The 12,457-nt window shown below is 48.7% G+C and overlaps 1 protein-coding gene across 1 annotated transcript in view; it reads right to left on the reverse strand.

The window, feature by feature from the left end:
- The window catches only part of MATN2 (matrilin 2), a 164,618-nt gene that overhangs the window by 29,677 nt on the left and 122,484 nt on the right, over nucleotides 1-12,457 (reverse strand). The window contains exons 7-9 of the mRNA XM_010863562.1: nucleotides 10,129-10,251; nucleotides 3,205-3,327; nucleotides 57-180 (exon numbers count right to left, since the gene is read on the reverse strand). Of these exons, the coding sequence (XP_010861864.1) occupies nucleotides 57-180; nucleotides 3,205-3,327; nucleotides 10,129-10,251 (370 nt within the window). The remainder of the gene's footprint in view (nucleotides 1-56; nucleotides 181-3,204; nucleotides 3,328-10,128; nucleotides 10,252-12,457) is intronic.

Raw genomic sequence — 12,457 nt, forward strand, 5'->3', positions numbered from 1 at the left:
GTTCTCCACGCCAGTGGCAAAGCTCTTCCCTGTAAGAGAAGCACGAAGGGCACTCACGCGAGCAGGTCTTGAGGTCGTCGTTGATGAGGAAGCCTTCCGAACACTGGCACACGAACGAGTCCTCCGTATTGAGACACAGCTGCTCACAGCCGTGGTCCTGCTCGGCGCAGTGATCCACCCCTGCAGGCGACCACACAGGGAAAGACCCTGAAGTAAGCCAGGAGGGCATCAGAGAACAAAACCACCTCCCCGGGGAGCCGCTGCCTGGCAGCTTCACTCCGTTGATGCCCTAAAGAGAGAGGTGTATGGTTTCCTTCCACCCTGTGCCACTGGCCTGGTTTGTTTTACTTCCTATTTCTTTGAGGAGTAAGGTGCATGTGACTCCGGTCAAGGTGGTAATGACAGTAGCCCTCTGCACCTGAGCCAGGTCTGGGCATCACCTGCAATCCCCCGGGGCACCGGTGCGAGAAGGGGCCCTCCCCATGGCACAGAGAGGAGAACCAGGCTCGGAAAGGTGGAGCCGCGGACCCCGCGGGTTCCCTGCGGCTCACAGCCTTGTCTCAGGATTGGGGAGGGCTCCACGCCACACTATTTGGGCTCAAATCCCACCTCCCCCTACCGGCTTCCCAGCTGTGAGATGCTTGCTGGGCGGTCATTTGGCCTCTCTGCCAGCATCTCATGACTTGAGAAATGGGGTTGAGGCTCGCTTTTTTCTAGGAACATGGTGGGAGGAGTTGATTCACCTAAAACCCTCAGAACAGTGGCTGGCATACATAATCACTTTGTGAATGCCTGTCATTACTAAGTATATGGCTGGGGAAGAAAGAATTGTATAGTTCCTTTGTATCTCAAAGAGAAAAAGTGCTGTTATCCTCCATAACCAGGACATCCAGATTCAGAAAACAAACCAACGCCAAGGCCTTGCATGTGTGGCCAGTCCTGGCACCCGAGCCCTGCACAGCTGGCCTAGCTAGGATAACAGACACACAGCTGCGGTGAACTGGTTCCCACCAGACAGCCCTGCAGGCTGCCTCCCAGATTTCCTTGATGGAGAAAACGCACACCTGGAGACTGGAGAGACACTGAAGGCCTTGTGCAGGGCCATGGGGTGGGCCTCTGACTCCCACAGGACCTGGGACTGTGCCTTCTGGAACATTCCACCCGTGGCTGTGCCTACAGCAAACATTCGCAAGATCTCAAGAGCCAGAGACTTCTATTCACATCTCAGTTCACCATTTACCTGTCACGTGATCCTGGGAAACATAACTTAATCCCCTTGCGCTTGTTTCCCCATCTTTAAATGGGGGTAAGAACGTTGATGCCTCACTGGGATCTGGTGCAGATAAAGTGAGTGAGTACTTGGGAAGTGATCCCAGCCACGCCTGCATGGAGCAAGCCCCTCATAAGGGCTTCCTATTGTGATGGTCTGTGGGTTCCCTGAGCCCCCATGGAGAATAGGATTACCAGGCTATCTCTGGGGACTCCTAGGAAGAAATAGCTTGGTTTATACTTTGTTGAAGCTGACTAGATGGTCCTTCTTACTAGATTCCAGAAAGAAAAGATGACTCAGTCTCTCCTGCTCCAAGGCGTGCAGGGAGGGATAGGCAGGTCACGGGCCCTGGGGCTCTAGGTGGGCTTGTCCAGGTCATGCCTAGCCTGCCCTGGGATGCCTGTCAGAGCTGTCAGCTGGCAGGCCCCACACTCCTAGAAGAGAAGGCACACAGACTGTACACAGATCCATCTTCACCAGGATGTCCCCTCGTTGAGCGGAAGGACCCTTGTTCATCACTGGCTTCTCACAAGGACTCAGAGACTTCCAGAGGCAAGTGCAGAGCAGTGCCAACTCTCTGGTTCAAAAATGCTTTGACTTCCGAGATTGATGCTTCGAAAGCCCGATCGAGGACTCTGTTTCCTCTGAAGACGGAAAGGGGCACGAGGTTTCCCGAGGACCGCTCTGCACCTAATACTTCATCTGTGAAACTTCCCCTCCAGGCGCTGGAAGGTCCAAATACTGAACAGCTGTACTGTTCTCACTCACAATCTATCTCTGTCCCCAAAGCTGGAGCAGATGTGCAGCTCACTGGGTGGAAAGCCACACAAAGGACCCCTTCTGTGCCAGCCGTGTCACCAAGCCCCTCGCTGGCACCCCCCAGGGTCAGGGCATCCCCCACCATGTCACACGCCCCACCCCCGCTGGTTTGGACCAGTGGAGACTCTGCCTCGTAAAAAAGAGATGGAACCACCCAGCTGGCACATCCTGCAAGTTTCCACGTTGACGTCACCAGACCGAGTTGTGTTGCGCCCCTTACACAAGAAAATGAAGACAATGCTTCATAAAAAGTCCCATGTTTCTCAGCTCGCCCTCAGATGAGGTCTGCAGTGGCCCAAGGGCCTTTTGAGGTCTGTCTCTTTTCTGGTTCCTGTCCCAGGCTCTGTGGCAACAAAGAGCTCTTATTTCTAATTGTATGTTTTCCTTGTGTCAAGCACTGTGCTAAGAGGTTGAAATAGTCCTCATGATTCCCCTTAACAACTCCAGGAAATTAATGCTGTTATCATCTTCCCTTCTTTTAAACGGATGGGAAAGTCAAAGCTTGGAGAACTTTAATACCTTACCTGGGGTCACATGTCTAGTATGAGGCAGAGTTTGGATAAAATCAGGCTGGTCTGACTTAATCAAGGCTCTCAAGAGCAAATGATAATATTAGCTAATATTTGTGCATGTGTTAGTTGCTCAGTCATGTCCAACTCTTTGCGACCCCGTGGACTGTAGCCCGCCAGTCTCCTCTGTCCATGGAATTCTCCAGGCAAGAATACTGAAGTGGGTAGTCATTCCCTTCTCCAGGGGATCTTCCTGACCCAGGGATTGAACCCAGGACTCCTGCATTGCAGGTAGATTCCTTACCATCTGAGCCACCAGAGAGGCCTAGCTAATATTTACTGGGCTTTTATTATGTGTCTAGCAGGATTTTTCTAAGTGTTTTCTACGTGCTGATTCTGTCACTCTTCACAATCCAGTCTCTGAGGTAGGCAGCATGAGTAGTCCCATTTTACAGATGATGAAACTGAGGCCAGGAAAGTTAAGGCTGCTGGACCATCAGGCTCATAGGAAACCCAGGAGCTTCAGAAGTGACTGGCTGCTAGTGAGCCCCGGGCCCTGTGTGGGAACCTGGCCCTCCCATGAGCCCCTGACCCGGGTACACTCACGGCTGCAGGTCTTGCCGTTGGGGTCCAGAGTGTAGCCCCGGCGGCAGCGGCAGTAGTAGCCCTCCTCCGTGTTGATGCATTCGTGCTCACAGCCCGGCTTGTTCAGCGCGCAGTAGTTGATCCCTGAAGGGAGAAAGGGCAAACACTCCTTCAGGCTTGGGGCTTCTCCCAGGGCTGAGGTTGGCCCCTCCCAGTAAATATTCAGTAAGGAAGGTGCTCCACGGGACACAGACAGCAGCTCCTGTTCTGCACGAGCTTGTTTGGGAGAACCTGGCACCTGGGGGTGTGTCCCTCTGCGCTCGCCAGCAGGGGTCTCTTCCTCAATAGATGGCCAAAACGCTGGGGAAATGGGTTGAGCGCCACAGTTCCCAGCCCATCTCCTCCCAAGAATGATGGAAACGCTGGGAAAATTCAGTCTCTTCTTCCAGTTAACCTGATTACTAGGGCTCAAAGCATGTATGGAGCTGCTGCCCGCAGTGACATCTGACAACGGCATGGGACGGCACAAGGCAGAATAAACAGCAGCTGATCTTGCAAGATACCCAGCGATTTAGGAGAGGCAGGAAAAGGCAATTACATTAAGAAGGGTCCAAAGCTCCACCGGGCTCTGGGTGAGAGCGTGACACCATCCGTAATCAAGAAATGGGAGAAGACGCATCTCTGATGCTGGCCCAGGTTGTTACAGCTCGGCCCTATTCACCCCCATCCAAGCTGCCTTTCTGCCGGCAGACATCGGCAGCATCACCACCAGCAGTCAATTAGCAGTTTCATTTTCTGGTAGAAAATGCTAAAACCACATGCTGGGTCACCCCCCCCACCTCCCCCCCACATACAGAGAAAGTAATGGAAGAGTCGAAGAACTATAAAGGGAAATAAAATGAGCTTGTGGAGGGCCTTTGTTAGACTGGTCACCAACCTCAGGGGCTGAACTGGAGCCATTTAGCTGCATTGTTCTTTTTCCCGCGGATGTGGCAGACACTGTTGGTTGCCTTGCCAATAAGCATTACCCTGTCTTCCTGAAACCAGAACCCTGACCCCAAAGGCATGAGTCATGAGTGGTATAAGCCAGCCTGGCAAGCATGTTCTCCTTTGCCAGGAATTGGTCTAGAGGTGGGAAGATGCCTAGTTCTTGCCAATGAGACAGAAGAATTTATTGCAGCCCCTAGGAAAGATGTCTCTTCCTGAGAAGACAAAGATGTATGAAAAGAAATGAAATGAAACCCATACTCAAAGGACCTCAGACCATCACGTAAAGGGTCCGTGATGTGCCCTCCCACATGACTGCTGGATGGAACTTTCCATGCGCAGAGAAGAAGTGGCTGCAGACTGAGCAGACTGAGATAACTCCCATGACCTGCAGGGGCTGGCCTGAGAGAAGAGATGCCACCACGAGCCACAGGCCCTGGGCATGTTCTCTGTACTTCACCCCTTCTGCACGAGGAGAGGCAGACTATTGTTAGCTGTGTGCAGTTATCTGTTCATCAACAGCCTCACCTGTGTGAGACAGACGTGAATGTCAGAAAACAAGGAATGAGATGAAGGAAAATAGACCTAGCAATAAAACACCGGCCACAGACAGAGACAAAAAGCCAAGTAAAGAGACACAGAACACAAAGGGCCCCACAGACTGGGCCACGTAGTGCAGGACCTGCAGGAATCTCTCCATCACACCAGAGAAAAGTAAGAGAAAAGTCAGAGAAAAGTAAAATTATCTTCAGTAAGTGCTGCTCTAAAAAGCCAGCATTCAGCCACTATGGAACACAGTATGGAGGTTCCTCAAAAAAAATTAAACCTAGAATTACACGTGATCCAGCAATTCCACTTCTGGGTTTACACCCAAGAGAGCAGAAAGCAGGGCCTTGAAAATATCTATGTTCACAGCATCTTTATTCACAATGACCCAAAGGTGGAAGCAACCCAAGTGTCTACTGAATGGATCAGCAAAATGTGGCAAATACAGAATGTGGAATATTATTCAGCCTCAAAAAGGAAGGAAATTCTGATGTAGAATGAGCCTTATGGTAAGTAAAATGAGCCAGTCACAGAAGGACAAATCTTGTAAGATTCCACTTATATGAGGTACCTAGAGTAGGTAGAAGAGAAGGCGATGGCACCCCACTCCAGTACTCTTGCCTGGAAAATCCCATGGGCGGAGGAGGCTGATGGGCTGCCGTCTATGGGGTCGCACAGAGTCGGACACGACTGAAGTGACTTAGCAGCAGCAGCAGCAGCAGCAGAGTAGGTAGTCATAGAGATGGAAAATAGAATGGTGGTTGCCGGGACTGGGGGAGAGAGGGATAGGGAGTTACTGTTTAATCAGTGCAGAGTTTCCGTTTGGGGAGATAAAGTTCTGGAGCTGGATGGTGAGGATGGTTGTGTAACAACAAAAATGTACTTAATGCCACTGAAGTGAAGTGATGTGAAGTGAAAGTCTCTCAGTCGTGTCTGACTCTTTGCGACCCTATGGACTATACAGTCCATGGCATTCTCCAGGCCAGAATACTGGAGTGGGTAGCTGTTCCCTTCTCCAGGGGATCTTCCCAACCCAGGGTTCCAACCCAGGTCTCCTGCATTGCAGGCGGATTCTCTACCATCTGAGCCACCAGGGAAGCCCAAAAATACTGGACTGGGTAGCCTATCCCTTCTCCAGAGGATCTTCCTGACCCAGGAATCGAACTGGGGTCTCCTGCATTGCAGGCAGATTCTTTACCAACTGAGCTATTAGGGAAGCCCAAACTGTGCACTTAAAAATGGTACAGTGGTAACTTTTGTTCTGTGGGCAGTCACTTCAGTCGTGTCCAACTCTTTGTGACCCTGTGGATTGTAGCCCGCCCGCCTCCTCTGTCCATGGGATTCTCCAGGCAAGAATACTGGAGTTGAGTTCCCATGCCCTCCTCCAGGGGATCTTCCCAACCTAAGGATCGAAGCCACATCTCTTGCATTGCAGCCACATTCTTTATCACTGAGTCACCCAGGAAGCCCCTTATTCTGTATATTTTACCGCAACTTTTATAGGGCTAACACTATCTTTAAGAAAGATTTACATACTCTAATTAAATTCAAAAACACGAAGATTTTGGGGGTTTCCCTGGTGAATCAGTGGCAAAGAGTCCATCCCCCTGCCAAGGCAGGGGACACGGGTTCGCTCCTTGGTCCACAAGGATCCCATGTGCCGTGGAGCAACTAAGCCTGTGGGCCACAACTACTGAGCCTGCGCTCTAGAGCCTGGGAGCCGCAACTACTGATCCCACCATGTGCCACGGCCACCGAAGCCCACAAGCTCTAGAGCCCATGCTCTGCCACAAGAGAAGCCCCCGCAATGGGAAGCTCGAGCACCACTAGAGAGTAGCCCCGGCTGGCCACAACCAGAGAAAGCCCCCCAACCCCTGCAGCAAAAAGAGACACAGCACAGTCAAAAACAAATAAATAAACAATTTAAAAACATGACGATTCTTTAAAAGGTTAGCACTCAGCTATCTGGAAAACAGCAGTTCCAAAATGCCTCTTCTCTGATGGCTCCTTGCCACAGAGGTTGGCCTGTAGAGCTCTGTCTTCTTTACGTGCTCGAATCACAGTTCATCACACGTATGTAAGTTACTTATTCCTTCACTCAGCATTCACTGGGTACGCACCATGCCCCCCATGTCTGGTCCAGTCTGCTCATTAACTGTGATGAGCCACACGTGGGCCCGGCTTGGGTGTGGGTTTATCTGGCAAAGCCCAGAGTGTCCAGTAACCCCTGCGAGATGAGACGGCTGGGCTGTCAGCAACTAAATGGCACTAACTAAAAGGCTCCTCAAAAAGGAGCTGGAGACCTCACTGAAAAGGTAAGACATAAAAACATGAGAGATCAGAGATAGGTCACTGCAGACTGTCATGCCAACTGAGTGGCACAGAGCGTAAGTTTTAGAAAGATGGGACAGGCTACAAAATGTTAAAGCAGAAAGTCATGTTCCTTTGGTTTAGGAAATGGAGGTTCGGAGAAGCAAAGCAGTCTGTCCAAGGTCACATGGCCAGGATGGGTGACACTGCCAAGACTTGCCCCCCATACTCAGTTCAACCTGTGCACCCTGTACCCTGCTGTTTAGAGTGTGATGCCTTCAGTAGGGGCAGGGGGCTGGGCAGGGGGCCAGCCTCGGGGCCAGCGTGAGCAATCCTGGAGTCCCACCCACCTCTGACTCCATCCTGGGGTCCCCACCTAGACAGTCAGTCCTGGGCTCTGTGTTCTGCATCCTTGCCTCAATAATTTATGCTTTAAGTCGATGACAGCACTTTCCAGAAAAAGAAATTATGCCTGGATGAGGAGAAAGAACAAATCCAGGCCAAGACTGTTTTCTTCAGTAGGATTGTGTCTTGAATCCCGCACCCCCCACCTCCAGTTTAATTGGATGACATCAAATTCCATTGAAAAATAGATTTCTTATTAGATTTGCAAACAGCCCACATCCATCACCCGCCCATTAAATGTAAATGGCTGTACTCTGAGCTCGAGATCTTTAACACTCTGAGGATCCTCAGGCTCCTAACAACCAAGCCCAGATTTTAAACCCCATTTCTCTGCTTCCTGATCCCACGGAATGCTCCAGAGAGGCACGGAGCGCTCACTTTCCATTAGCAGCTGTCTGCCATAATCGCCAGCATGCACACATCAGGGCAGGGGTGGCTCTCAGAGGGATCTCGGCAGTGGAGGGCTGGGTTTGCAGCAAAGACAATGGAAAAAGTAACGACGAGGCAGGATGTTGGGAGAAGGGCTGATGAGGACATTGGGTTTTAAGAAACAAATTCCATTTTTCTTGGATGAAAAACTAGGGCACCTGGCTGAAGAGGAAATGGAGCTATCCCTGAATATATGTGCATGAGTGTTAAGGACTCTGGGCTGGAGACAGGCCTGACTCTGGGCTGGAGACAGGCCTGTCTCCAGGCTAATTTGTGGTGGTCACACTGCTTCCAAATGGTCACTTCCTCTCCACTTATCCTTCTGTTCTTGGCCTCCCTCCTCCCTTGATAACGATGCAAGCACTGCCTTGGACCCTTCTCTTATTCCAAGTGCCTCTCCAGGCAGGATGTGGAGGGTGGGGCAGAGGGCAAGGGAATCTCAGATGACTGTAAGTGATGCAGAGCTTCAAGCCAGTTCCCCTCCACCGATGGCCACGTGCCCAGCTCACTTCCTCCTCCCTTCACTAGCAACACACAGTGAAGCCTGCAACTCCAGTGACTGAGTTGGAGCAGATCGAATTTTCCCCCATGGAAGAGGTCTAGGTCCACAACTGAGTCCCACTGGCGAGTGATTTTTCCCTGGGGGTAGCCAGCCACTGACACACTCGCCCCGAGAAAAAGGTGTACATAGCACAGACAGGAGCGGCCGAGCTGGCCTCTCCCACGGCTGAAGGCATGTGTGGTCTGATGGAAAATAGTCTATCTAATTGTTTTCACATTCTGAACCTCCCAGTTAAAATTCCCATCTGATGCCTGAACGTCGCCAGAGTTTGCATCCAGGCAAGGTGGAGGGAATTCTCTTTTGTAAGAGAGACTCAGCTGCAAATTATGGGCTCTGCCACCTTTAACCACCCTACAAGGTCTCACATGTAGTAGAGTGAGCACGTGAGTCACATGTGCTGTGGGCAGGCTGCGGCTTGTGGATTCCATTCAGTAGCCCACGGTGCTTTTCAAAAAACAATATGTGTTCAGCCTTTTGAAAATCCAGTCCTGTGCTGCAGAACACTGCTGCACCCACCACTAGGAAGAAGGAGATGAGGGATATGTCCCTCAGTGGGAGTTCCAGAGAGTTCTGTGAGTCAACAGTCGGGAGAATGGGGACAGTTCAGTGTGCATATCTGTGGCCTAACTTTGGGAATGCTTTTTGAAAAAATATCACAACTTGTGTGCCTTACAAAAGCCACCTTTCTAACAAGATTAATTCAGATGATAGTTGCTATTTCTCCAGGATGATAAATCTAGAGATCCATGTACTCTCTCATTCATTCACTCACTGAATATTGTGTCACACTAGCATGTGCTGAATACTTGAGGTGTTGAGGATTCACGAGTGAGAAAAAGAGAAGAATCACTGTCCTTGTAGACCTTCCATTCCAGGGGGTCTCTCAGGGACAGGTCACTTAAAGAGATCCCGCTGGAGGTTCATGCTTTAGACCCCCCATCAAGCCCTCTGAGGTGCCAGAGGACACCATCTGAGCCACTCAGCACATCCTTAATATCACCCTGCTGACACCAGGCACCTCTCCAATGCTGCGAGGATGCCCCAGAGTCTCCAATTTTTGTTCTTCCTTTATATCAAGGAAAGATACAATGTCCCCCTTCTTAGAGACCCTCAAGGGTCTCATCTTGAGACTTCCCTTGTGGTCCAGCGGCTAAGACTCTGAGCACCCAATGCAGGGAGCCTGGGTTCCATCCCGGGTAAGGGTACTAGATGCCACATGCCACAGCTAAAGATCCCGCATGTTGCAACAAAGATCAAAAATCCGGCATGCTGCAACTAAGACCCGGCACACTCAAATAAATAAAAGTAAACGTTAAATTTAAAAAGTGTCTCATCGGGTAGAACCAGAAGAAACCAGCTCCTTTTCCCTCCAACTCTGGACCCAGCCTTTTCTTTCTCTAAGTCCCAAATACATGTTGTGAGGGTAAGGAGGTGGGGGCATGCGTCCTCATTTCAGATAGGCGAGAGCTTCAGCTGGTGCCTTGACTTCACTAAAGGAAAACAGTGGGCAAACCCAGTCTATGCACTGGCTAAAAATCACCCCCATCACAGGATCAGGAGAGACAAAAGGTAAAATAAGGGGCAGAATGATGTCAGCGAGCACAAATGCTGAGAACAAGCACACCTGCTAGAGATCTGCAAGAAAAACGAAAGCCAGCGGGGCCATCTGTGGAACAAGCCCCTCTTCCATATGCGGTGCAACTTACTTCTGCAGGTCTTCTGATCGGGATTCAGGGTAAAGCCTTTCAGGCAGCGGCAGGCATAGGAATCATCTGTGTTAACACACTCATGCTGACATCCATGGTTAGGTGAGGCACAGTAGTCTATCTCTGCAAAGAAAGAAAAATCATAATGATGAACCAAACTGGAAATCTAGCATAGGAAAACCAAAGGACTCACAATCTTAACTTTCCCTAAACAGATATATTCCTATGACCTCAAACACTCAAAACACTCAGGCCATTGAGGGATCTCTCAATGAAGCTATTTCTGTGTTTAGGGATATGGCCTCCCCGGAAGAGGACTTTCTTGACATATTACAAGATGTTTATGCCTTGTGAAGAGGCTTTCCTTGTCCTGGTTCATGTCAGAGCCACCAAAATGTAAGCGTTGTTCGTTGTGCTGCAGGCTGGGAAGAGGGAGCCTCGCTGAATGTTTTACAGAAGGCATGCAACTAAAACGATGACTTCAAATCACTTAACTGAGTGAAACACTTAGCCAAGCAGTATACGAGATCAAACCCTGGAAAAAAGAAGGCCTGAAAGTGAAAGGCATCCTTTGAGGCAAAATTCCTCCCTGTTACATTATTGGCCTCATCTGCACTTAAATCATATCAAGATTTCACAGCTCTAGGTATATAGTGTTGTTGTTTTAGTCACTAAGTTGTATCCGACTCTTTGGTGACCTCATGGACTATAGCCCACAAGGTCCTCTGTCCATGGGATTATCCAAGCAAGAATACTGGAGTGGTTGCCATTTCCTCCTCCAGGGGATCTTTCTGACCTAGGGATCAAACCCAGGCAGGCAGATCCTTTACCACTGAGCCACCAGAAAAGCCCAGGTACACATTAATTTAAACCAAAATAGAAAAAAAAGGTCACATGGAATTTTTAATAATGACATATTATTGTGTAAGTATTTTGTAGATATGGAATGGGACTCTTCTACTGATGGGTCTGAAACTTGAATGTATTGTCTAAAATTACTTGAAATAAGTGGCCACTGATGGGGTCTTAAGAGAAGTTTTTCTGTTTCAATGAGGGTTTTCATTGTTTCAAGGAACATATGAACTACATATATCATTTTCATAATGAAGCATTTGGTATAAATGAGTTATCCCACCCTATACCAAAGGAAACAAAATGATTAAGAGAAAAGTGCACAGTATTCTCAAAGGGAAAAATATTGAGAGGACGCCAACTCTTCCCAATTTAAAGTCAAGGAAAATTTTAAACATTGAAAAAAAAAGAACAGAATAGTATAATAAATCCACATGTATATCACTTGGCTTCAAGAGAATCAATCTACAGCAAATCTACAGCAAACCAATCAACCTACATGGGATATGTATACTCCTATATCCCATGTGAAGATGCCATATAACTTGAAGCTAAACCCCAGATGTTATATCATTTTGTCCATAAATATTTCATAATGTATCCTTAAAAGACTGGAATTCTTTAAACATATAACTGCAATACACAATCATCTATAAAGTATTTTTTAAAAACTTTCTTATTTGGAAATGATTTTAAATTTACAAAAGTTACAAACATAAAAATACCAGCAGACAGGTAAAAGAAGCACCTGCGACTCTCTATCCACACTCACCTATTGTTCATATTTACCCCTTTATCATTTGTTTTGCTTTATCATTTGCTTTATCATTTGTTCATCTCTGAATTATTTGAGAGTAAGCTATACACTTACTCAGTTTAAAATTACACTTGTTTAGTCGCTCAGTCGTGCCCAACTCTTTGCGACCCTGTGGACTGTAGCCCACGAGGCTCCTCTGTCCATGGAATTTTCCAGGCAAGAATACTGGAGTGGGTTGCCATTTCCTTCTCCAAAGCTATACATATTGCCACCCTTTTCCCTTAAACACAGCCTGTACTTCCTAAGAGTAGGTATCAGCTCAGTATCAGTTCAGTCACTCAGTCATGTCCGACTCTGTGTGACCCTATGAACTGCAGCACACTAGGCCTCCCTGTACATCACCAACTCCCTCAGTCCACCCAAACCCATGTCCATTGAGTCAGTGATGCCATCCAACCATTTCATCCTGTCATCCCCTTCTCCTCTTGCCCTCAATCTTTCCCAGAATCAGGATCTTTTCCAATGAGTCAGCTCTTCTCATCAGGTGGCCAAAGTACTGGAGTTTCAGCTTCAACATCAGTCCTTCCAGTGAACACCCAGCACTGATCTCCTTTAGGATGGACTGGTTGGATCTCCTTGCAGTCCAAGGGACTCTCAAGAGTCTTCTCCAACACCACAGTTCAAAAGCATCAATTCTTCAATGCTCAGCCTTCTTCACAG

The sequence above is a fragment of the Bison bison genome, unplaced genomic scaffold, assembly GCF_000754665.1.
Source record: "Bison bison bison isolate TAMUID 2011002044 unplaced genomic scaffold, Bison_UMD1.0 scf7180017864491, whole genome shotgun sequence".
Lineage (NCBI taxonomy): Eukaryota > Metazoa > Chordata > Mammalia > Artiodactyla > Bovidae > Bison > Bison bison.